A 24,336-nucleotide genomic window follows, 5' to 3' on the forward strand; every position below is an offset into this window, starting at 1 on the left:
ATATATATATATATATATATATATATATATATATCTACATACATACATATATATATACTTTATATATATGTAAATGTGTATATCCATATGTACACATATACATATATTCACACTCGCACATACACACACATAAGTATACACACATGTTTCTGCAGAAAGAGGTCCTGCCACAATTTGGCTTTTTCGGGACAGTGAATCTGACAACACAGTATCTTATTCCACCAATCCCAGAAAATCAAGAGTGGTGCTTTAAAAAATGCAATTCCAAAACCCACTGCCTTTCTTCCTTTTTAAAAAAAAGGTTAACAAAACTTTTCTTCCAAAGTCGAGAGACTTAATTCCATTTGATTGCACCTCTGCAAACGTGTAAAAAATGTTGAAGTAGACTAGAAAACGATGCCGTGGTATGGCCGCGTGTCACTGTTCCAGGGTCACCACCTCCACAGCCTGGCCGTCCATGGTAACTGTGCTGTCCGATATCCTGGTGGTCACAGGGGCCATGGCCACCTGCACCGGCCCATTGCCCTGGGCGAGGCTGGTTACCACAGTCTGGTACATGCTCACAGGGATCTGGACCAGTCCTGGGGAGACAACGGGGACATTGTTGGTGGGGATCAGGCTCAGCTTCCCAGATGCCGGCTGGACAGGGCAGCCCACCCCGGCCCTTCAGAGCGCCGCTGTCCAGCCCCCTGTAGCCGCACACCGATGGCACAGGCAAAAACACAGCCCTCTTCTTAGTCATTTTAATTCCTTAAAATAGACTGTCAGGAAAAGGACGTTTGAAGACATTGTGGAAACACGCCCCAGGGCAGCGTCTTCCCCAACCTGCTGGGAGATGACCCTGCCCACCCCCAGTTTTAGGAAGCAGGCCAGTCAGGTGTGAACCCTCCTCCCCAGCCCATCCCTGCTGGCTGCCTCCTTCCTCTGGGAGAGGCTGCCATTAATTTTCTTTGATGTTCTGTTACTGACTTCTTCAATTGTCTGCCTGCCTATGCTCAAGTTTCTCTCAGCTTGAAAAAATGTCTCCCTCCATCCTGTCCTGTTTTCTGGCCCCTGCCCCCACCCTTCAGTGTTCGCTTATTTAAAAAAAAAAATGTTTAGGGCATGGTTTTCTTGATTTTAGATCCACAGACCAGTAAAATTTTAAAATATAATTTTGGGTCAACTTGAAAAGACCCAACTGTCTCCTAGTATCACTATTATTTCACAGTAGAAAGGATGGTTGAACACAAAGAAAGGAAGAAGCACATGATCTCAGAAAAGGGCAGTCCTTCATAAGAAAAGTTGATAGTTTTATAGGACGTATTAAAAACAAACACGGATTTCCAGTTAAATGAGGCAGAATAAATGTACATATCAAGCCCCTCTTCCTCTTAAAACTAAACTTATAATTAAGGGGAGGGGAAAGGATATAAATGAAGGATGTCAACATGTTTTTGGAAGATGAAAAGCAAATGTAAAGTGGTTCTGACTTCTCAGGGATGCGGAAGCGGAAAGTCCCGTGTTCACGGAGGGCGCGGGACATGTCGGTCTTGCTACTGTAGAGACAGAGGAGGCTGAAAATGGGAATTAAAAGTGTGTATTCAACTGGACTGGATCAGTAGCTCCTGCCAATTCCAACACCCAGACACCCAGACCTCGTTGACAGGACATGTGAACTTCCTCCACTGTGTGGAGAAATGGACCTGGAGAGGCCCTGGAAAAGACCACAGTGACATGTTGGTGAGGGTGGGGGCAAGACTCCGAAAACATACCCCGGGCCTACAGATCACCTGGCTCTGCCCTGTACTTGTTCTTCAGGAAGGCAAGGTGGCAGACAATGCCCAATGCCCGGGTTAGAAGAAAACAAAAGCCCCCAAACTCTAGTATCTTCAGAGAGAGAAGAGATTTGTATCATAAAAATGGGGTGCTTTTCTTAAAAAGGAACGTGAAAAACATTTTAGGATGAAAAATCTAATAGATGAAATACATCCCAAAGAAAGCAAAAGATGAAAAAGTCAAGGGCATTTTTCAGAAAGTAGGAAAGGTTACAAGGTCGGAAGGAGGAGAGAAAAATAGGAGGGTGAAGGGGTCCAACCTCTGATAAAACAGGATTCCAGAGGGTAAAAAAACAGAAGGTAGGAAATTATCAGATACATTGTAAAAAAATTTCTAGAACTGAAAGCCATGACTTTCAGATTGCAAAGGCCCCCTAGATGCCCAGCAGAAAAGATAACAAAAGATGGACACACTAAGAAACATCTTTGCAAAATTTCAGAGTATGAGGGATAAAGCAAAGATCCTGAAGGATTCCAGAAGGGGAAAATAAGTCCTATGCAAGGAGCTGGGAGTTGGAATATCATGGGGCTTCTCAATGCCTTCAAGTGTCTGAGAGAAAATGGCTTCCGGGAGAACTCTGTTCCTGAAATGGTTCCTGAAATGGTTCCATGAAATGGCACCCCTTTCGACTGAGTGTGTGGGCAGGAGAAAGACATCTCCAGCTGTGAGGGGGGTCTGGAAGCTGGCCCCCTGCACGCTCTCTCGGGAGGCTCTGAAGGAGGGGCTGCACAGCAGGGAGAGAGAAGAACCGAGAATCCACCGCGAAGAGCTCTGGGGCAGGACGAGGGACCCAGGACCAGGCCGGGCGGCACACCTGGGCGGACACACAGGCAGGACTGGCACCACCACATGGGGCCGAGCACTCAGAGGGTTTTTCCAGGAGTGGGTAGAACTGGTGATTACTGCCTAAAAAGCAGAAGGAATAAAACCAAGCAGTAACCGTAATAATACACTTGTCTTAGCAGCAGTGGACAGTTTTGATGTAGTTACAGTAACATAAACATACAAACTGGGTTACCAGGAAATTGCAATCATGTCTCAACTCAGGAACTAATGATACGACTATTATTTAGAGCAGTAAAGACACATTCCCGAAGAAGCATGGAGGGTCGCCTCCAAGGGATAGGCTTTAAAAAAAAAAAAAAAGGGCTTTTAGTCCTTTTATTGACATTTAAACCTCATCTATCACTTTGTTGAAAATAAAAATTAATTTTAAAAAGGGATGTTTTATCAGAATATTTTCTAATGCAAAAAAAACCCCAAAAAACCCCACCAAAACCCCAAAACAAAATGTTATCTTACATTGTTCAATTCTGTTTTCTAGAGGAAAATCTTGCCAGGTTAGGGATCTGTATTTGACGATGCAGCATGAGACGGGCTTGTTGTTTTGTCTGGTGACAGTCATCTAAGTAAGTCTGGGCTCAGGCTGCTGCGCGTTAACAGGAATGGGGCGCACGCAGAGGTGGCCAGCCCGCGCTCGCACGCAAGGCGGAAATTGAGAGCAGTCCCAGGGCTGAACACCGACCCCGGAAGGCTGTGGGGCTCAATTTTCCTCAGCTAGACTTTGCGTACAGCTCTTCAATGTGTCCAATCAGCCACTTGCAATGATGCGGGTGAAGCTAGAATGTATTATGCTAAGTGAAATAAGCCAATCTGAGAAAGACAGATACCATATGATTTCACTCACATGTGGAATTTAAGAAACACAGATGAATAAACAGGAAGGGGGGGGAAGGACAAGAGGTGAAACAAGCCACAAGAGACTTTTACTGACAGAGAAGACTATGGGTTGATGGAGATGGGCAGGGGATGGACTAGATGGATGACGGGTACGAAGCAGGGCACTTGTGATGAGCACTGGTATTGTATGTAACGATGAATCACTAAACTCTACTCCTGAAACCAATATCGCACTGTAGGCTAACTAAAAACTAAAAAAAAAATCGTCTCTCCCCAATCCTCTTTCAGTTCCCCCTCCCTGCCACCTGAGACAGCCTTCCACCCCACGTCAGTCCTCTACCTCTAACTCTTCAAACTCCATAAAAGTCTCCCAAAGCCTATTAAAGAAATGCTCCCGATGGACACGGCGTTCAGGACATCTCCGGCTCTGCCCTGGCCGAGCCCTGCAGGCTCCCGTTCCTCCCGGCTACACTCGCCTCCTGACCCAGCGGCACGCCCCTTCCTCTAGGCCTTTGCTCAAGTCGTTCACTACCGGGAAGTCCCTCACTCCCCGCTCCTCCTTCCCCTTTAAAAACCAGCTCAGCGGTCTCTCCTCTTGGACGCTGGCCCCATCCCAGCCCCAGCTGATACTGAGTGGCCTCCTCCGGGTTCTCGGTGAGCACCGGGCAAGTAGCGCATATTCTGGCGTGGCCCGGCCAGTGCGTGTGGGGAGACCTCGCTGTTTGACAGAGGGCTCCTTCAAGGCATGGCTGGCTCTGGTTCATGTTCTGTTTCCCACGGTACGAGGTACCAGATGTGCCAGAAGGGCGACAGGCCAAGGGAGTCTATTACTGGCCTCAGCAGTGTGCATCCGGGCCCTCTGCCCTCGGCCTCTAGACTCCAGGCCTGGCCTGAGTATGTGTGAAGCCCATACGGCCCCTTCCATCGCTCCAGTGTATTCACGATCATCATCGCCTTCATCCTCTCCTCTGCTCACGACAGGCAAAACTAATGAAGTAACCCAAAAGGCGCACTGGCCAAGCCAGGACTCCTGTGTCATCCTGCAAAGAAGCCACATGCTGGCAAAGAGCAACTGAAACTAGAAGCAAAGATCAGTCTTATTTCTTTACTCTTGCTTCCGAGCTTGAGTCAGTTCCCAAAGCTGCAAACCTGGGGAACAAGGCGCACGCTTTATAAACGCAGGGGTCACTTTGAGTAAGGAGACCTCCTCACTGGGAACCGCCATGCTAGGATCAGAAGGCGGGGGGCGAGGGTAGACTTAAAGAATTGTCAGAGTTAAGTCTCTGATTTATGATATGTTTTTGTTTCCTACGACATGGATCCATGTCCAACACTGTTGTTAAAAGTTTTAGTATCGTGGGAGATTGGCTCCAGAATAAAACGGAGAAAGGTGCAAACGCAAAAGTATATAATGGCCGCCACTGTTATAACTAGAACAATCTTTTGAACACAAACAGATCTTATTGCCGTCTTACACAATTCTTCACTAGCCCGAGGGACATAAGGTCCAAATCTCTGCAGAATTTAAATCCTTCATGTTAGCTCCCGTTGTTCCGTCCGGCTGAGTGACCACGAACCCCTCGTCTTTACACTCCAATCAGGTGAACTACTTGACCAAGCCTCCACGAGCTGCATAGCACCCTGACTTCTGCTGGGAATGAAGGCCCTGGCCTTGTTCTTGAACGGGCTCCTATTCTCCCTTCCAAAACAGCCGCAGTCTCTCCTCCTTGGCCTCAGCCTCTCTCCCAAGGTCCTAAGCACTCTGGACAGGGCCCCATGGAGGCAGCTCTCGAGTTCACTGGCACTGCGTGCATGTCTTCAAGATGGTCAACTCTGTAAGGGACTTCGAGTCCTCAGCGATCAGCAGGGGCTCAACGAATGTTTTCTGCACTTGTGGAGGAAACCTGCCTTCGAAGTTTGCATAGGTGTCCCTCCTGGAGATGGGGTGACTGGAGTGGCCCCGTCATAGGGTGATCAGGCGGTTGTGGAGCCGGGAGCTCCCAGTCGACAGAACAGTAATGTAAAAATGAATACATTCAGGACTCATCCAAAGAGGGACTCGTTTAAAGATTTCATCTTCTGTACTTCACCTCACAATCGGAAACGGAATAAATTTGGCCTCTGCAACTGCGTGATGAAATGCCCCCTCCACAAAGCTGTCTGGGGAATGAATGAGGGGGAACAGCAACCACGTACCGCAAAGCTTTGCAGAGGGCAGGGTCCCACAGGCAGGGCCATTTCATAACCCCAAATGCCTCGAAATCCCAATTCCATTATTTTCTACGTGCGATTTCAGACTACCTCCACCTTAAATCAGTGCATTACCATCCTACTGTGGGGATTTTAGAATTTCAGAATCTCTCTCACACACACAGCCATTTTGGCATGGGATTAGATTAAACCGTCTCAGCGGCTCTGACCCTTTCTGTCCACCCAAGGGGAAGGGGGAGGGGACTGGCGGCTTGCAGGCCAGCGCGAGCTAAGTCGGCTGCCCTTGGAGGAGAGATGATTAAATGCTGAGGCACAGTAATCAGGCTGGGATTGTCCCTGCATCTGCTCGGCCTGGCCCTGATTAGCCCTAATCTGGAAGGTGTTTGTTAATCTCAGTTTATATTCTGGGTCATTTTGTTTGATTAAGCAACAGGAAGCCCTTCACATCCTACTTTCGGAGTTTGAAGTTCTCCGTCTTGTTTGTCGGAGAGGCCCTGTACAATCCTAGCAGTAAGCCTCCGGGCATCTGTGTGGCACTTTTCAAACCCCTCTTAACCTCCTGTGTGGATCATCTGGTTTCTGCTAAGACCCTAGAGACGCGGGCAGGGCAGGTGTGCCTGCCTCACAAGCAAGTTCCTTTGGCAGAACCACGAACTTATCCTTTTTAAAAAATTTTTTAAATGTTTTTTGAAAATTTACTTCTGAGAGAGAGAGAGAGAGAGACAGCATGAGCAGGGGAGGGTCAGAGAGAGGGAGACACAGAATCTGAAGCAGGCTCCAGTCTCTAAGCTGGCTGTCAGCACAGAGCCCGACGCGGGGCTTGAGCCCACGAACTGTGAGATCATGACCTGAGCCAAAGTCAGACGCTTAGCCGACTGAGCCACCCAGACGCCCCACCACGAACTTATCCTAGAGGGCACATACTGAAGATTTAGCTCCCCAGTCTCGAGTACCCCCAGGTTTCAAAGCCATAAGAAACCTTAGCATTCATTTGGTTTAGCAAATCCCTTTCTTTTTCTTTAAGCTCAAAAGGAACACGATAAAAAGTTTATTATAAAAAAAGTAAACACAGCAGAGTGATTTCCCCCCAAGATGACGGAGTTTGGCAAAGCCAGGCGTCCCGGCTGTCGATCTGGGAGTCCTTCCGTGGGCCCAGCTGCCCTTGGCACTGAACGACATGCCAGCAGGGACCTGGGAGGCAGGGGGCTTCCCTCTTTGGGCTCACTGCTGCCTTTCCCCTCAGGCTTCCAGGCGAGGCTTACAGAACTGGCCAAACTGGGAAGAGGCCAAAGGAGTCTCAGGAGCTACGGTCCCGGCACAAGGATTTCCTTGTCAAGCAGCAGCCAGACTAAAATCTCTGGGGGAGCTGCTGGCTCCAGGACCACAATTCCCTGCAAAAGACAATAAGACCTGACCCTGCTCCCCTCCCTCCCTCCTGGGTATCACGCACTTGAGCCCACGTGGTCAGACACACCCCTCCCCGTCCTGCCCAACCGCACCCCTCGGTCGCCCAGGCCCAAACTGCAGCCACCTCTGACTTCACATACGATCCATCGGCAAATCCTGTCCACTCGCCCTTCAAATTTAACCCAGACTTCAGCCACTTCTCTCTGCTGCCTCCCTGGACAAACTCCTATCCTCTCTTGCCAGGACTACGTTTTCTCCTCCTTTGTAATCGCCCTGCTCCAGCCATTGCTCCACCGTAGCCAGAGGGACCTGCTAAAACTTTCATGACACAATGGGTATCAGCACAGGCTCCAGAAATTCAGATCCCTGGGCGAGGCTAGCTCTGACACAGCTCACACACTTTCCACCTGACACCCTTCAAAGTCAGGTGACCTTCTGGGGGAGGACATGCAAGGAGACTGACCTCCAAGGTGGCCAGGCTTCCACTCAGAGGGCTCCAAGTTTGTTCCTCTCATCAGGGCCATCATTTCTCACCAGGTGATCATCTGTCTCTTAAGTTTCCCCTTTTCAGGGGAATCTCTATTTTTACAGAAACTTAATTTTGAAAGATAGGTAACACACCAAGGACATAGTAAAAAAGGTACAGAAAGGACACAGGATTGAAAAGAGTCAGTCTCCCTCCCCTACCCAAGACTGTGCATTTGGAAATGCGTACACTGCTTATTTTCCCCATTCCAACAATGCATATATTCATGCTCTTCTGCACCTTGCTTTTTTGGAGATCTTTACTTACAACACAGAGCAAACGGCTGCAGAGTATTCCATTTGTATGGAGGTGCTTAAGTTTTGTTTCACGTCAGACAGGCAGCATGCCAATGTCATAGCAAGGTTTGAGACGCGTCACAGGACAGTGTGAACACCCGATCATCATGCTCACGTACTACGAAAGGAACTGGAGGTGCTTGATTTTCATTAACCGGTGCTCTGATGACTCACATCCTGGCTTTTCAATCTTTTGCTATTGTGCTTAATGTGTTGCAATTTCTCACATATACAAGGATAAATATCAGGGGCCCCTGGGTGGCTTAGTCGGTTAAGCGTCCGACTTTCACTTAGGTCATGATCTCGCGGTTCGTGAGTTCGAGCCCCGCGTCGGGCTCTGTGCTGACTGCCAGCTCAGAGCCTGGAGCCTGTTTCAGTCTGTGACTCCCTCTCTCTCTGACCCTCCCCTGCTCACGCTGTCTCTCTTTCTCTCTCTCCTAGAAATAAATAAAAAACATTAAAAAAAAAAAGGATAAATATCAAAGAGTACGACGGCTTAAGAAGATATTTATACTTCAAAATTTCATAGGTACAGGGGCACCTGGGTGGCTCAGTCGGTTAAGCGTCCAACTTTGGCTCAGGTCATGAGCTCGTGGCTTGTGAGCTTGGGCCCTACACCGGGCTCTCTGCTGGCAGCTTGGAGGTTGGAGCCTGCTTCAGATTCTGTTTTCCTCTCGCTCTGTCCCTCCTCAGCTTGCGCTGTCTCTTTATATTAAACATTAAAAAAATTTTTTTGTTTTAAAATTTCATAGGTGCAGTAATGGGGGGACTCCTAACTGTTCTGCTCAGCCCACTTCCTTTCAAGACTCAAAATAATCTACCTCTCACGGGGCGCCTAAGTGGCTCAGTCGGTTAAGTGTCCAACTTTGGCTCAGGTCACAATCTCACAGTTCGTGGGTTCGAGCCCCGCATCGGGTTCTGTGTTAACAGCTCAGAGCCTGGAGCCTGCTTCAGATTCTGTGTCTCCCTCTCTCTCTGCCCCTCCCCCACTCACGCTCTGTCTCTCTCTGTCTCAAAAATAAATAAGACAAACAAACAAAAAAATTCTACCTCACAGTGGGATTTAAGATTAAGGAAGGACAAGTGACAGGGGAATATACTTTTGGACAGACATTTGTTTTCGAGCCTCTCAAATCATATGACATTGGTGGCAGCTAATACTACCTACTCGTAAGCCTGGTCTGGTCTTGTCATATAAGTGACCATTTGCTCACGTTAAGGGACTTGACCTTGTTTCCTGTAAAACAGGGGGCCATGAGGTTTGTAGCAGTCTGTCTCTGATGGGGGAACGAGGGGACGCTTTGTGGTAGACCATGGGCGCCAACGAGAGTAACGTTAAAGGTTAGGGTCACAGCCTTGCACACTCTGAATTTATCATTCATGAGCTGATCTACTCTATTCTTGACCTCTCCTGAGGTAATGAGTCCCATCACTCACCTACTGCATAATGGAACACACACGTGTACGTGTGTGTATGCGTATGTATGCAATTTATTTACTTAGGGGAATTCATTTACTTTCCTCAGCACAAACTCTTTTGGTATTCTGTGATTTGAGGAGTACGTCTACATATCACAGTTAGCTAAATCTTCTTGAAATACTGTTTGGCAATGGTCATCCCAACCCTGCTCCCCACCCCCCCAAATGAGTTTTGACGGCTGTCTACTATGGGAAAAATAACATCCAAAGAGCTATTAGTTTGAAGGATTACATCAGCCTTTCCCACAAACACTCTATGTTCTCTCTTCATTACAACCATACCTGTCCCCTTAGGGTACCCTAACCATCATATATATTTGCCCAGGCAGATCCCTCTGCCTAGAATCATCCCCTGCCAACGTGGGTCCCATTCTTCTATCAATTTCCAAATCTTTCATGGAGTTACCATAGATAGAATGGCCCATCAGGTTCTTTCCTTCCTGTGATTTACCTTCCCTCCACCATTTGCTAACCTGTTAGTTGTTGTTCTCTGTATAATCCGCTTGCTTAGACCGTTGATGGGACAGTGTCTTTAAAATACTTGGCAGCTTCAACACAGTAGATGCTTACTAATTAAATATGACTACAGATCACATTCTTCGTGATTTTCAGAAACTTGTTTACATTCCTATTAGCCTTAGCCTCCACCGAGAACCCTGAAGCCTTTCACTCTGTTCCCAGGGGCAGCAGGATTTTCACAAGACTCTTAAGGTAGGGTGACCACATGCTGTATGGTAGTTCCCGTGCACTCTGTGTGACGGTTAAATAGGCCGCTTTATTTCCTTTAAAGGTTTGCCGATCAGAAGGACTACATGTGACTCCCGGGTCTGCCATAGAATGGCTTGTGAACCTTACTCTCTTCAAATGTAAAATGGCAGTTACTAATCTCACAGGGCTGTCGAGGACTAGATGTGCTGACATCGGTGAAGTCTGGCACAGTGCCTGGCACACAGTAGGTGTACAATGAATGTCAGCTACTTTTCGAAGATGACTTTGAATGAGAGGTTTGATGCAGTCCGGTGGGGTCACAGACGTTAGACTAAAGCTCTCGGGAAACATAAAGGAAAGCAGAGACAGCACAGATCTCCTTTCAGCAGTGATTTGCTCCTGCCAGGAAGCACATCATTTGCCAAAGGACTTCAAAGATGTAAAGATTAGAGATAAAAGCCATGAAATCAGGGCAGATGGACTGGCGGGCAGCTTCCTTTCTGAAATGCAGCGATGGTCAGAACTGGCACTGGAATTGCACCCTGACATCTAGGACATAGCTGCCGACTCAGCGCATTGGTAAATAAATAATCCAGGCTAAACCACTGATCAATAGCAAGGATGTTAAATATATGGTCAGAGGCAGTATGATATGATGTCATCACTCTGATAAGCGTGTAAACTCCTCCAGATAATAACAACATGGGCTCAAGCCTAGCAGAGCAGAGTTACAGGCCTGGCCACGGTCACCCGGAACCAGACTGCCCTCCCCCCAACCCCACCGCAGCCCGTGACAAGATAGAGCAGAACAGACAGCCTGGGGAAGAATGGGCCTTTCATTTGCCCTCACAATCTGGGAAACCTTTGGGAATTGTTGTTTGCTGTAACTGAATCTTTCAGCCCAAAGGCCTTCCAAGTTGGTCATGGAAATCTCTTTCATTGGGAGAAAAATGTTGATGGTTGTGAGAGAAAAATAGAGAGCTAAACACATACATTTATCAAATAAACACATGTGGTGGAAGAGAAAGGATTCTTAAAACTCAAAGGAAAAATTTACAATGTAACGCTTTCTGTAGCTTATGGATGTGAAAGCTAAGCTACAGGTACCAGGAAAATGCTGGTTTAAATGGGGATCCAGAAGACTGTGGAACAGATAGGAATAAATAAGAGATAAAATCATAAATTATATTCCCTAAGTAATACTCTGCAGTTTTTAAAGAGCCATCGAGGGTTATCTTCAGGGGTTTCTAGGGGTGACAGGCAGGAGGGAAGTCCTTTAAAATCGTATTTGCGGGCTTGAGAAAGAATTTACACCAGTGACCAAAGTCTAAGACAAGCCACTATTGTATGAAGAAAAACGGGCATGGTATAGCGTTGGGAGAATGTGAAAGGAAGTCAGGGAGAGAGGCTAGTCCAGTAGGCGGGCGGCAGATAAAGAAGCCGGGAATGACAAACAGGGACCAGAAAGAAAGAGGACAGTCTCAGGGCAAGGTCACGAAAAGAATGTCAGCAGCAAATGAAAAGGAGACCCAGGTATCCCTCAGACACTGAGACAAGTAGGAAACAGAAAAAGTATTTCTCTCCCAATCATTGGTTGTTATATTAGCTGCTTCTGGGACATTTAATCTTCCTTTTCCATGTTTTCTAAGTCCGTGGCTTTTGGGTGCATTTGAAGGATTTATGGATTAAAATATGTATTACACTTGGCGTACTGAGTATTCTCATGAAGCCGACAGCAGCCTTGCGGTGCCTTGGGGTCCCAGGCGCTTGCGGCACACAGGGGCTTCTCCCCTCTTGCTAGAGAGCATGAGCCCTCTCTTGGAAAAGCCACTTTCTGCGATATCTTTCATAGCAGAGACTCTGTCCTTTGCCTAATTTTTCAAACCACGAGGGAATTCCTCTTGCCTTCCTCCCTTAAGCCAAATGTTAAAAATAAATTCATTTTGACTCTGTTAGTAAGAGGTACAATTTTACAATTTCTGTTTGAAACTACTGGTGTCCAGGAACATTCACCAAGCCAGGGTTTTGTGCTTCAGAACCGCTGTGGTGTGTTATCCTACAGGCTGGGCTCCCAGCGTGGGGCTGAACGAGCTGACTTCAAGGCCTGCTGGTCTGACCAATAGGGCTTCAAACTGAAAATGGCAGGAGAGAAGTGTTCAACTAAAGTCTGTGGGACACATATGTGTTTATTAGGAGGACATCTGATCTGACTGTACAGAGAAGAGGTGCTTAGTAATATCCAGAAGAAATCACTGGGAGGAAGGGGGACACTCAAGGTCCCTAAAGTCTATATATTAATAGAAGGGTATTAGCAATATAGAAAGTGTTGATATATATATTTTAAAGATTTTAAGTAATCTCTACACCCACTGTGGGGCTCAAACTTACAACCCCGAGATCAAGAGTCCCATGCTCCACTGACTGAGCCAGCCAGGTGCCCCATGGTACCAAGATGATGGAAAGCTCTGGGGAAAGTTACCACACTAAGGCTCTGCAACAGTCAGGTGTGGAAATGAATACAAGAGCCAATCAGGAGCTATCTAAGAGTTGGGTATGGAGATTTATTTATTTTTCTGTTATTACTTTCTATTTTTTTATTATGAAAAATTTCAAACAGGTACAAGAGGAGAGAGATTAGCACAAGAAACCCTACCCCTACTACATTCCAAATGTGCCCACTGTCCAGCCCTTGCCTCTTTAAAAAAATTTTTTTAAACATTTATTCATTTTTGAGACAGAGACAGAGCATGAGTGGGGGAGGGGCAAAGAGAGAGGGGGAGACAGAATCTGAAGCAGGCTCCAGGCTCTGAGCTGTCAGCCTGATGCTGGGCTTGAACCCTTTGACTGCGAGATCATGACCTGAGCTGAAGGTGGACGCTCAACTGACTGAGCCACCCAGGTGCCCCAGCCCTCGCCTCTTCTAACTGAACATGGATAGGTTGGGGCAAAAAAGCTTCCAAAGATGTTCTATTATTTATCAATCCCTGACTAAGCACAATCTGTAGAGTACCATTTATAAAACAAACACTAGAACATTCTAAGAGCACATAAAGAGCAGAATTAAGTTGGCTTTAGGCAGTAAGACACCTGAAGACAGTACACTGGAAAGCAGAAATAAATAGTTATGGGGTTTAATAGTCAAAGGAAGAACTCTATCTCAATAAACTTCACTTTGTTCAACTATTTATCCTGCCTTTCCTATCTGGACTGTATTTACCATAATCAAATTGATAATGGGGACAAGTTCTTTTTTTTATTAAAAATTTTTAATGTTTATTTATTTCTGAGAGAGAGAGAGAGAGAGAGCGCAAGCAGGGAAGGATCAGAGACAGGGAGACACAGAATCTGAAACAGCCTCTAGGCTCTGAGCTAGCTGTCAGCACAGAGCCCGACGCAGGGCTCAAACCCACGAACTGCAAGATCATGACCTGAGCCAAAGTCAGACGCTTAGCCGACTGAGCCACCCAGGCACCCCAACAAGTTCTTTATAAAAGAGTTCCAGCTTCTGCCCGAAGCCAGAAGGAATAACAGTAGAGGAATCTCCATGTTGTTATCTCTGCACAAAATCATCAGTGGCTAAGACCATTTGGTGGCTGGTGGATGGGCCAGAGAACGGAGCGGTCTGCCATCTGTGTGGATGTGGTGCCTCTGGTAATTTAAACTGTGGCTGCTGCCTTCTTTCCCAAAGGTGAGCCCCCTGCGATGCTTGGTCAGCCTCTGCTTGCAACGGGCGGTTGGCCAGACAGAGTCTGACAACACAGAACTTTTAGAAAGCACTGAGCAAGATGGGCCACCAGGGCGTGGCACGGAGGAGCAGCCACAGGACACTGTCTCCCCTGTACGCCCCAGTGCCCGGGGTACAAAGCCGTCTCTGATAACCTCCCATGGAGGGCTCTACGAATCCTTCAGTAAACATGCCAGCACACTGAGCGCTAATGGTGTGCATGTTTGTAAAAGTAGATCTTACAGTTGGCTCTTAGTTGAGCCGAAGGGTGGGTCAGTCATTTCTCCCATAAACTGGAATTTATGATGCACTTTTCTTGCAGCAGACTTACTTTCCTAATTATGTCTTCCTTAAGCTAATATGAAAGCTAATTTGTGTTCCTTAAGTACCTGGCAGCTGGGTGGGGGGTGGAGGAGATGGTCCAGCCTTATGCTGGCTTGTTGAGAGAAACTGTCCAAGGATTTAAAATGTGTCACGAGTAATCTGCATGACAGATAATCTGTATGTGGCAACTGAGTGTTGACTATATTTACATTTATAAAACAAAGGCTACTTCTGTCTCATAGGGCTGCTATGAGGATAAGGAACATTATATTTACGGGACTTAAGTTCTTGAGAAAAAGAATATCTAAATTCAAGGTAGTTTTGTTATTTCACATAGGTTTCCTCTCAGGAGTCAAAGCAACCATGCAGGGGCTTCTAGAGGGAGACAAGTGAGGGAGGAAAGATCCTGCCCTTGGTTCCCCAGAGCTGCTGGAAATGGAAGGTGCCGCCAGCTCAATGGTCCACTCCAGTGTGTTGTCCACATTCCACGGTGCAGACAAAATGAACAATTCACATACACACTCTTGGCTCCTGAGCATCCAGTGCGCTCTTGTTAGTCAGAAGCTCTGTTTAATGAGAAAACCCTCCAGGCAGACAGCAGGGCTGTGAAAGGTTTAGGAAGGGTAGATCAGGGAGTAGGTCAGCTGAAAGCAGACCTTCTTAGAATTAAAGTCCTTTCTGATGGGTATAATTCATTATTATTATTTTGGGTGTGTGGGAGGGGTGGGGAAAGGACAGACTCCTGGAGGAAAACAATTTTTTAAGGTGGAAAGATAAAGTAACATGGCTGGAAGGAGTTGTTCCAAAAACATCCAGGCAAATTCTCTTCCCCACCTCCAAACAAGGCTGAAACAGAAACTCCAAGGCTTGCTGAAGCAGTCAACACATTTTGAAGGGTTGAGACTAATCTCTACAACATTGCTGTCCACCAGAACCCACTCACTGTAAAGAGGGCCATGTTCTATTTGTGCACTGGCCAATATGGCAGCTAGAGAGCACGTGAAGCATAGCTAGTAGGACTGAGGAACGCCATCTTTACTTTGACTTTACTTAAAGTGTGCAGAGCCAGAGTGCAGCTCTAAAACCTTTCCAGAGCTCCCAGTGAGCCAACTCCACATCATAAACATGCTTCGATCATACACACACCGTAGAACATGATAAGAGGTGCCTTTGTTAAATGGAAACTCAATCTGAAACTGGATGCCCTGCATTCACCTAAAATATATTTTCCTGGCATTTCTCTTAGATCGTTGGGTTTTCTCCTTTGCTGCTCTACCCCATCAACTTCTTCTAACACCTCCCACCCTCCAGGGCCCCTAGGTGAGAAACTCTATCAGCATTTGAGAACAATATAATATAGCCCTACACGAGAGTACTACCAGCAGTATGGAAAAGCTGGGTTGGGTAAAATCAGTATTGCTGGACGCCTCTTTCATGCGCCAATCTGATAGCAGGGTTTTTGTAGTCTCACTCAGAGCAGTGTCTCCGTTTCCATATATAGACCCCTTCAATGATTTGCAGATCCAATTGCTAGCTTTACAATGGAAAAGTTGTGTTTATCAATTTCACTTCGAAAACCCCATTTAGGCTCTGAAAATCTCTCAATTGGGGCCTTTCTAATAATGAAGATTTGGTGTAATTATAATGTCACAGGCAATTGTGCTGACAGAGCAAAACCAGTATGTCTCCTTGCTAGGCCTTTGCTCTCGGTCTGACCAACAGGAGGAGAAAAGAGGCTTTGTCAGGAGCAGATGTGCAGTGGGGGCCCCGGGAAAGCAGATCTGCTGAATGGAGCAGGTGCCACTTAGACATTCACTTTACTGACTCCAACCGCAACCTCCCCTTCATTTGATATCCTGCTCTTGGCAGGAGGACGGGGAGAGAGCATCTTACAAAAAGGAAGCATGTTTATCCCGTTCAGATTACGGCTCTGCCGGGCTGCTGCTGGTGCTGCTGGGTTCTGCACATTTGCTCTTTATTAAGCAAATGGTAGAGCTGGGAAGTGAATCCCCGTATTTACACAGGTAACCTGAGAGCCAGAGGGCCCCAAACCATACTGGCTGTGATGCACAGGCCAGCAGGGTTAATAACAGTGTGCTGATATTCCTTCAAAATCCTAATGGAAGCATCAATGAAAAGAGGAAAGTCCGAGGCTCCGAGAACCTTAAAGACTTCGATCTGTAGGAATTTTTCGTCACAATATTCTGGCTCTTGTGTTAACGGTCATCAATCCCCTTTTCACATGCTCAGTTAAAACCTACTTTTTCATCCACAGATTAAACAGAAATGACTCCAATGAAAGTTGTCCAACCACGGCTCTGGATTTGGTATGCCAAAAAAAAAATTTTCTTTTTCCCTTTACAGAATTATTACCTGCAATGACAGGCACCAAGATTCTGCTGGAATCATCTAAGACCAGAATCTGCCTTTCGAATACAAAGACTCAGAAAGATGTGGGAACCTAAAGGGAAGGAGAATGAGATAAGGAAACATGTAACTTGGCCCTCCTAACATCGGGGATGGAGAGGAGACTGGTCAGTCCACCTGCCAGGTGCCAGGCACCTTTCTGGGGAACTCTGCCCTGAAGCTCTGGTCTGAGTCCTCTGGTCAGAATACTCCGGCTCACCAAGGTCCCCAAGCTGAGAATACCCGACACAGTCAGACTGAGGGAAAGAGGACGGTGTGCTAACCTGGCTGGAAAACACGTGCTATTCCCTCTGGGGCCCCGAGGGGCCAACTCTGGAGGCATTCAGCTTTTAATATGGGGAGTATCTAAAAGCTACATCGGAAGGACAGGTCTGTGGCTCAGATGAGTATTAAGAATGGAGATCAAAGAGTAGCGGCCCGTCATTTCACTGTATGGCTCTTTCTTTCTGCAGTCTTCAAGTAGCAGAGCCTAGATTAGTAACTCCTGGTGTAAAAATGATGAATGCCTGAGGCCACCCTAGTCTATAATGGCATAAGGGAGACGATACATCCCCCTCTGGACTTGCAGACTCTGCAAGGAGAAAGACGAATCAAAACATCACACTGGCACTTTCACGAGGCAGTCCTGGTCCTTCTGAAGGTACCCAGAGCTTAGCATTTTTGTAGGGGGCAGACAAAGGCACCAAGAATTCTGACAACCAGAAGCCTCTCCAACTGTGGGAGCTATGTCTGATGAGCGCCAGGAAAGACCTAGTAATTCTGTGCCCATAGCACTCTTGAGGGACACAATACGTTTTCATTAGTAACAGAGGCTTTCTAAAGCTGGGATTCTCAGCGTAAGCACTACTTTCTTCCTCCAAATGGAGGCTCACTGGACCAGATCCTAAGAATGTGTCCTGGAAGAGCTAAGGGTGAACCCCCTGAAGATTAATTTCCTTCTCATTCAGTGTGAGTGTTTAACAACAACAACAGCAGCAGCAGCAGCAGCAGCAGCAAAATAGTAGTAGTAGTAGCAATAGTAGTTGGGTTATTGCATGCTTACAATGCTCCAGACACTAAAAAGATTCGGACTAAATATTCCCAGGGCACCTGAGCGGTTCAGTTGGTTAAGCATCTGACTTTGGCTCAGGTCATGATCTTGAAATTTGTGAGTTCAAGCCCCACGTCAGGGTCTATGACGACAGCTCAGAGCCTGGAGCCTGCTTCACCTTCCCCGCTCTCTGCACCTCCCCCACTTGCACTCTGTCCCTCTCTCTCAAAAATAAATAAACATTAAAAAAATTCTCTACTGCCCCTAAAATTAGTGCAATTGACTTATCTCCCTGGATGGGGAAGGGTGGGGAGTCAGAAAACTTGCCATTTCCCTGTGACAGTTATTCCGGAAGGCATTTTGGATTTTAGGAGGTAACTGTGAAGGGAGTCCGGAAGGAGGACAGGCTTCAGTGCTAGAAAAGGGCCAGGAAGTAACATATCTGAGGCAGGAAACTGTCAGCCCCTCTGGGTATTCTAGAATTGAGAGCCCCAGCATAAAGCTTCACGTTCCTATTTCAGAAGCAGCCACGTTTTCACTGTGAAATCTGTAATTCATCCAATAGTAATGGCTACTTTCGGCCTGTGACCCTCCAGGCTCTGGATATTTGATCCTTTCTGGAGTCACTCTAAATCATTTATGCGCCTTGCCTCAAGATGCCTACAGCCAAGAAGGGAAATCTGCATCTGGAAGGCTTCTGGGTGGAAGTGTGTGAGTGGCCCGGGTTGTGCGTAAAGAGAGAAGCGGGTCTAGAGTGTCTGTGCTTCCTCTTGTCTCAGGTTTTCCTGCGAGGCTCTGTGGTCACAAAAATAGGCCAGTTCTTCTTGCAACCCTCCTGCCCAGCTGTTCGCCCGTTGTGGATTATGTCAGTCACATGGTAGGTTTTTTTTTTTTTTTCTTTTTTAAGCAAAGCCATGCTGTCTGTGAGCTGAGAAGGTCACTGGGAGGCAAGGCTCCGGAAGTGCTGGTGCAGCGGGGGCACAGCTTGTCAGAAGAGCGGTCTTCTTGCTACAGCCTTTAGATCAGTGCCGTCCAATACACCGTCCAATACACCTCTCGGCCACGACGGAAATGTTCAGTATCTGTGCGGTTCCTTACACTAGCTACCACCTACCTGGGGCTATTTAAATTTAAATGTGAATAGGGCGCCTGGGTGGTACAATTGGTTGAGCATCTGACTCTTGATTTTGGCTCAGGTCATGATCCCAGGGTCCTGGGATAGAGCCCTGCATTATGTCCCTCTCTCCCTTTGCCGCTCTCCCCTACTCATGCTTTCTTATTAAATAAATAATAAATATTTTTAAAAATGTGAATAAATTAGAGTAAAAAATTCAGTTACTCAGGCCACACATGGCTGTTGAGCACTTGAAGTGTGGCTAATGTAACCCATTAACTGAATTTATTTTACTTAAAATTAAAAAAAATTTTTTTTAATGTTTGTTTATTTTTGAGAGAGACAGAGAGAGGCAGAGCGTGAGCAGGAGAGGGGCAGCGATAGAGGGAGACACGGAATCCGAAGCAGGCCCAGGCTCTGAGCTGTCAGCACAGAGCCTGATGTGGGGCTGGAACCCACGAACCATGAGATCATGAGCTGGGCAAAAGTCGGATGGTTAACTGACTGAGTCATCCCAGTGCTCCAGTTTATTTATTTTGAGAGAGAATGAGCAGAGGAGGGACGGAGACAAAGGGAGTGCAGACTGCACTGTCAGCCAGAGCCCAACACGGGGCTTGAACTCACAATCTGTGAGATGGTGACCTGAGCTGAAATCAAGAGTAGGACACTTAACCGACTGAGCCACCCAGGCACTCCTTGTTTTACTTAATTTACATTTAAATTCAAACAGTCACAAATGGTAGCTACTGTATTAGCCCCCCTTTAGATCTTGGGTTCTGATGCCATTTATTTTATTTGCCTCTGCTAAAATTTATCATGACACAAACTAAAAAAAAAAGAATCAATTTATTTTGACAGAGTGCATGCAACTGTGCAGAGAGCAGGGTGGGGCGGAGGGAGAGAGAATCCCAAGCAGGCGCCACGCCCTCGGTGCAAAGCCCGATGCGGGGCTCGATCTCATGAACCCTGAGATCATGACCTGAGTGGAGACCAAGAGTCGGACGCTTAACCGACTGAGCCATCCAGACACCCCATGACAGTGACTTGTAAAGTGAGTCAAATATGCTATAGCCACTCCTTAAAACAATCCTGCAAAAGAGCGACCCACACAAAGGAACAGATGAATCAGATGAACGATAAAGACAATGATTTTTCACTTGCTTTACATCCCCTTGACTTCCTCGGTTGGTTGGGTTGGCAAGAGGGAGTGAAGAGGAAAGAAGGGGGCCCACAGCCATCAGTAGAGAGTGCTGGAAAACTGGGTTTGGTTTCCAGTTTCACTGGTTAGTTGCTGAGTGACAGGCAAGGCCCAGCTTTAGCTGCCTCTGCCAAGTAGGGCTCAGAAGCGCTGTTCTACCACCTTACTGGGTGAAGGTAGAATAATACAAGGGGTGTTTGCTTAGTGACTGGTAAGGGGGTTATGGTGACAGTGGCAGTCATAGTAGTAAAAACAGAAAAGGGATGGGGGTCCTGGGTGGCTCAGTGAGTTTAATGTCCCAACTCTCGATTTTGGCTCAGGGCATGATCCCACAATTGGTGAGTTTGAGCCCCACATTGGGCTCTGCGTTGACAGAGGGGAGCTGACTTGGGATTCTCTCTCTCTGCCCCTCCCTTGCTTGCTCTCTCTCTCAAAATAAATAAAAAATAAACTTAAAAAAAAAAATCCCAAACAAACAGAAAAGGAAAGAAAGAAAGAAAAGAAAATGATGAAGGGCCTAAATAATGATGGTCAATGCTTATAATAAATCAAAAGTACAGCAAAACTGAAAGTTATTTTCCTGGTATGATATCTACCAACGTGTTTTCCAGAGTGAAAACTATTCCTTTTAACAAAAAAGTCAGCTGAGTTAAATAGGGAAACACTGTCTGCAAAGAAGTGCTGTCCAGAAGCCTCCATGTCCCAGGCGCTGGCTGCTGCTTGGCGCCCACTTCTCAGCCGGCCCAGCGGCAGGCGGCTCACGGACTCACTCCTCATCCTCTTCTTTCTGAACCACAGCTCAGAGCCCTCCTCATCGCATTCAGGTTTGGAGTGTGCTCTACCCTCATCTCCATTTTAAAAAGACCTACTATATTTCTGAAGGGAAAGGAGCTGTATGACAGATGAATCTTCATTTGCTTTTTCTGACAGAATAGGTAACACCTCAGCTTGGTCTGACTGAGACCTTCCCCTCAGGAGTTCCTGTCGGTGGAGAAGAGGGCCCTATACGCTCCAGTGGGGCAGCCTGAACACCCACTGTTTGCTCTTGCTTTCAGCTCAGGTCATGATCTCGTGGTTTGTGAGTTTGGGCCCCACATCAGGCTCTGTGCTGTCAGCTTGGGATTCTCTCTCTCTTTTTTGCCCTTCCCGCCCCCCGCTCACTCGCTCTCTCTTCTCTGAATAAATAAATAAGTAAGCTTAAAAAAATTTAAAATTGTTTGCTCAGGGGCTCCCTGCTTCAAGTGCTGGGGGCACTGAGCTCATCATCTGGGGATTAAAGGTACAAATAATACAGTAGCAAAGAATGCAACAGCTCTTTTCAAAGCTACTATCATGCTTTATGGTGAATGAAAATGTATCTTTACAATAAAACTTTATTTAACACATTTACTACACTAGAATAGCATATTAGTACCTTTTGGGAGGAATAACACTGACATATTTCCTAAATTAATTTAAAAATACAGACATCTCCACTGACTCTTCCAGGAACAAGTCCATATACTAATACTAATGGGTCCAGAGAATGAGGAGCACAGAGACAGGGAGAATGAGAGATGTATTTTACATTTTATCAAGATGAGGACTGGCATTTTAGCTCTTATTTTTAAAGAAGAGTTGGAACAGAGGGACATCTACTGGGTAATAATGGATGAAGGGGGTGGTGAGAAGAAGGGAGAAGTGAAAAAAGTCCCCCTTGATGATGGAGAGTAAAATACAATACAGTTGTGAGATGTGAAGAGGGATTATGACTCTAGGATAACGAAGGCCACGGCAAATACAGCTGGATGAGAACGGCAGCCCTGCCTGATGACAGTGATGTGACCAAATCCAGGAGCCATTAAAAAAACATCACCTTCAAAGTTCTTTCAATTTCCTTCACTCGAGGCTATATAGAAAGAGCTTCTGGACTTCCATTTCTCTGCAGTGTTTACCTGTGGAACATAAATACTTCAACTGCATAAGGTAAGCATTTGGATCCGTCCTAAAGTCAGGAGAGCACAATAGTACTCTGTATTCTGAGTACAACTGAACATATTCTGGGGAACGAAGGGGAGATGAAATTATGGAGACAGCTAGTCAGAGTTTTCTGTTCATAGTGTACCTATGCGCCAAGCACTTATGCTAAGCACTCTACAGGAATCATTCTGTTTAATGCTCACAGCAAACCCATTAGCATGGAACTGTCATTAGCCTAATTTTACAGTGAAGGCTCAGAGAGGCTAATTTGCTTGACCAAGATCACAGAGCCTTGTAGTGCAGCTTTTAGAACAAGCAGCTAGGCCTTCAGACCCTCCCATTTCCCTTGCCCCTCTTACTCGCAGTACCAGACCAGGTCTCCACAAAGTTCCATGACCCCAGCCACCACTTTCTATGGCAGTGGCTCTTAATCCTTTGGTGGGGGGGTGAGGAAGGGGCCATTCTCTAATTCATTTGCATATCTGATCAAAGCTATGGGTCCTGGAAAACTATAAAAAATTTGTATAGAGACGTGGATGGAACTAGAGTGTATTATGCTAAGAAAAAAGGCAGATATCATAAGATTTCACTCACATGTGGAATTTGAGAAACACAACAGATGAACATAGGGGAAGAGAAGGAAAAACAGGATAAAGACAGAGAGGGAGGCAACCCATTAGGGACTCTTACATACAGAGGACAAACTGGGGGTTGCTGGAGGGCAGGCGGGTGGGGGGATGGAGTAAATGGGTGATGGGCACTGAGGAGGACACTTGTTGGAATGAGCACTGGGTGTCATCTGTAAGAGATGAATCACTGGGTTCTACTTCTGAAGCCAAGACTATGTTGTATGTTAACTAATTGAATTTAAATTAGAAAAAAATATATATATAGATAAAAGAAAAAAGAACTTGTATAGAATTTCTCAGGGTCCAAGACCGCAGGCTAAGGATGCCCTTATGTCCTTATAATGCACATAAGGTCGGTTTCCTCAGAGAATTAAGGCACACACGTTTTCTCCTACAGATCCAGCCGCATTACCTCGTCATAACCAGTACAGAACACACCTCTGCGGTGTCCTGTCTCACTTGGGAGGTCTTGCGGAATAGGAATGTGTGTTCCGATCTCTCACGCAAGGACCCCACCCCGGAATCCTGCTCTCTTATCTGAACTTCATGGCCTTATTTCTGTCCTCATGTATCTACTCTCTTATCCCCCTCGCTAAAAAGATCAATTAAAAAACAACAACAACAACAAAGGTATTCCAATGAGCACAGTTGAGATTAAGTTAAACTGGGGACACATATATCTTGAAAAGTTTTTCATAGGGTCAAAGAAAAGTAGCAAGGTGGAAAGGTGAAGACATAGTCAGTGTGAAGAGAAGACCGAATTTTCTTTCTAAAGGAATTCAAAACTTGATTCCGCTTGTTTGGCAGCCGATATGGGGAGCAGAATGTGCACTCAGTGCAGCAGGGCGGAGTGCGGTCTCTTAGATGTAGGACATTCGTGCTGATGGGTCTTAAGGGGGATCCTCGGCAGCAGGGCTGTCGCCACGGCCGGGTCAGGACAAAGAGGGACATATTGCACCGCAGAGAAACGAGAAGGGCTGCTCTTTCTGTAAGTATAATGTTAATGCCTTATAATCAGCTTTAATTTTTAAACAGACCTAGTCTTCTAGCCCACTCCTCCCTGCTGAGGGGGTGAGGCAAGTAGGGGGCCGCAGGTCTGAGCCAGGACAGCACAGGCAGTGGATGGCCTCTGGGTGTCAGGCAATGGAGAAAGATGCAATTGCCAACTCTCTGGTGGAACCCAATGAAGGGCTGGAGGCAGAGCCACAGGGAAGGCACAGAGAGGGGCAGGGGAAGCAAACTGGCCACCAGCTAGCTTCGGGCGGAGGTGCACATTGTCGCCAGCACTTTCTACCACCTTGGTCTTTATTTCCCTAGACAGGTGGGGACGTTGCAAGAGTGCTGGCATAAATTGAATGGTGGCAGGAGAGTGTGGACAGAAGCTTCTAGGGGGTGAGGAAACAACTCTTAAGCTGGGTTTACCTCTTTGGGAACATCATGTTCTTACTTCCCCCCAAAACAATGTCTCCTGGTATAAATAGCACATACCCCTCCCCCCCATCAAAGGAAAGTAAGACATGTTCACTAATTGCAAAGTGACCTGCTCACTGAAAGTACTACAATTTGACAGCTGAACACTTCTATAATTTCTGCACCTGGAGAAACACAGACCTATGGGCTCCCCCAGGTGAGCAAAGGGAAGTGTGCAAGCACTCACACACACAGGGGAGGACTGCTGGACAGTGGAGCACCTGGCATTAGAAAGTGCAGAGCATCCCTATAGCCGGGAACAGGCTGGGGCAGGCGGGCACTGTGGCTACACCAGACAAAGGCACGTAGCTTTTACCAGCGACGGGGAGAGAGGCC

General features: G+C 46.6%; 1 protein-coding gene and 1 pseudogene across 3 annotated transcripts in view; both read right to left on the reverse strand.

Annotated features, from left to right (window-relative positions):
• Window positions 1-272: 272 nt before the first annotated feature.
• NRF1 (nuclear respiratory factor 1) overlaps window positions 273-24,336 on the reverse strand; it is a 94,141-nt gene continuing 70,077 nt past the window's right edge. For all 3 annotated transcript variants that reach the window (XM_077770755.1, XM_077770753.1, XM_077770752.1), the window contains one exon: window positions 273-581. In XM_077770755.1, coding sequence (XP_077626881.1) covers window positions 418-581 — 164 coding nt within the window. In that variant the 3' untranslated portion in view covers window positions 273-417. The remainder of the gene's footprint in view (window positions 582-24,336) is intronic.
• Window positions 7,971-8,068, reverse strand: LOC144237119 (small nucleolar RNA U13; annotated as a pseudogene).

This window comes from Crocuta crocuta, unplaced genomic scaffold (assembly GCF_008692635.1).
Source record: "Crocuta crocuta isolate KB4526 unplaced genomic scaffold, BGI_CrCroc_1.0 scaffold266, whole genome shotgun sequence".
Classification (NCBI taxonomy): domain Eukaryota; kingdom Metazoa; phylum Chordata; class Mammalia; order Carnivora; family Hyaenidae; genus Crocuta; species Crocuta crocuta.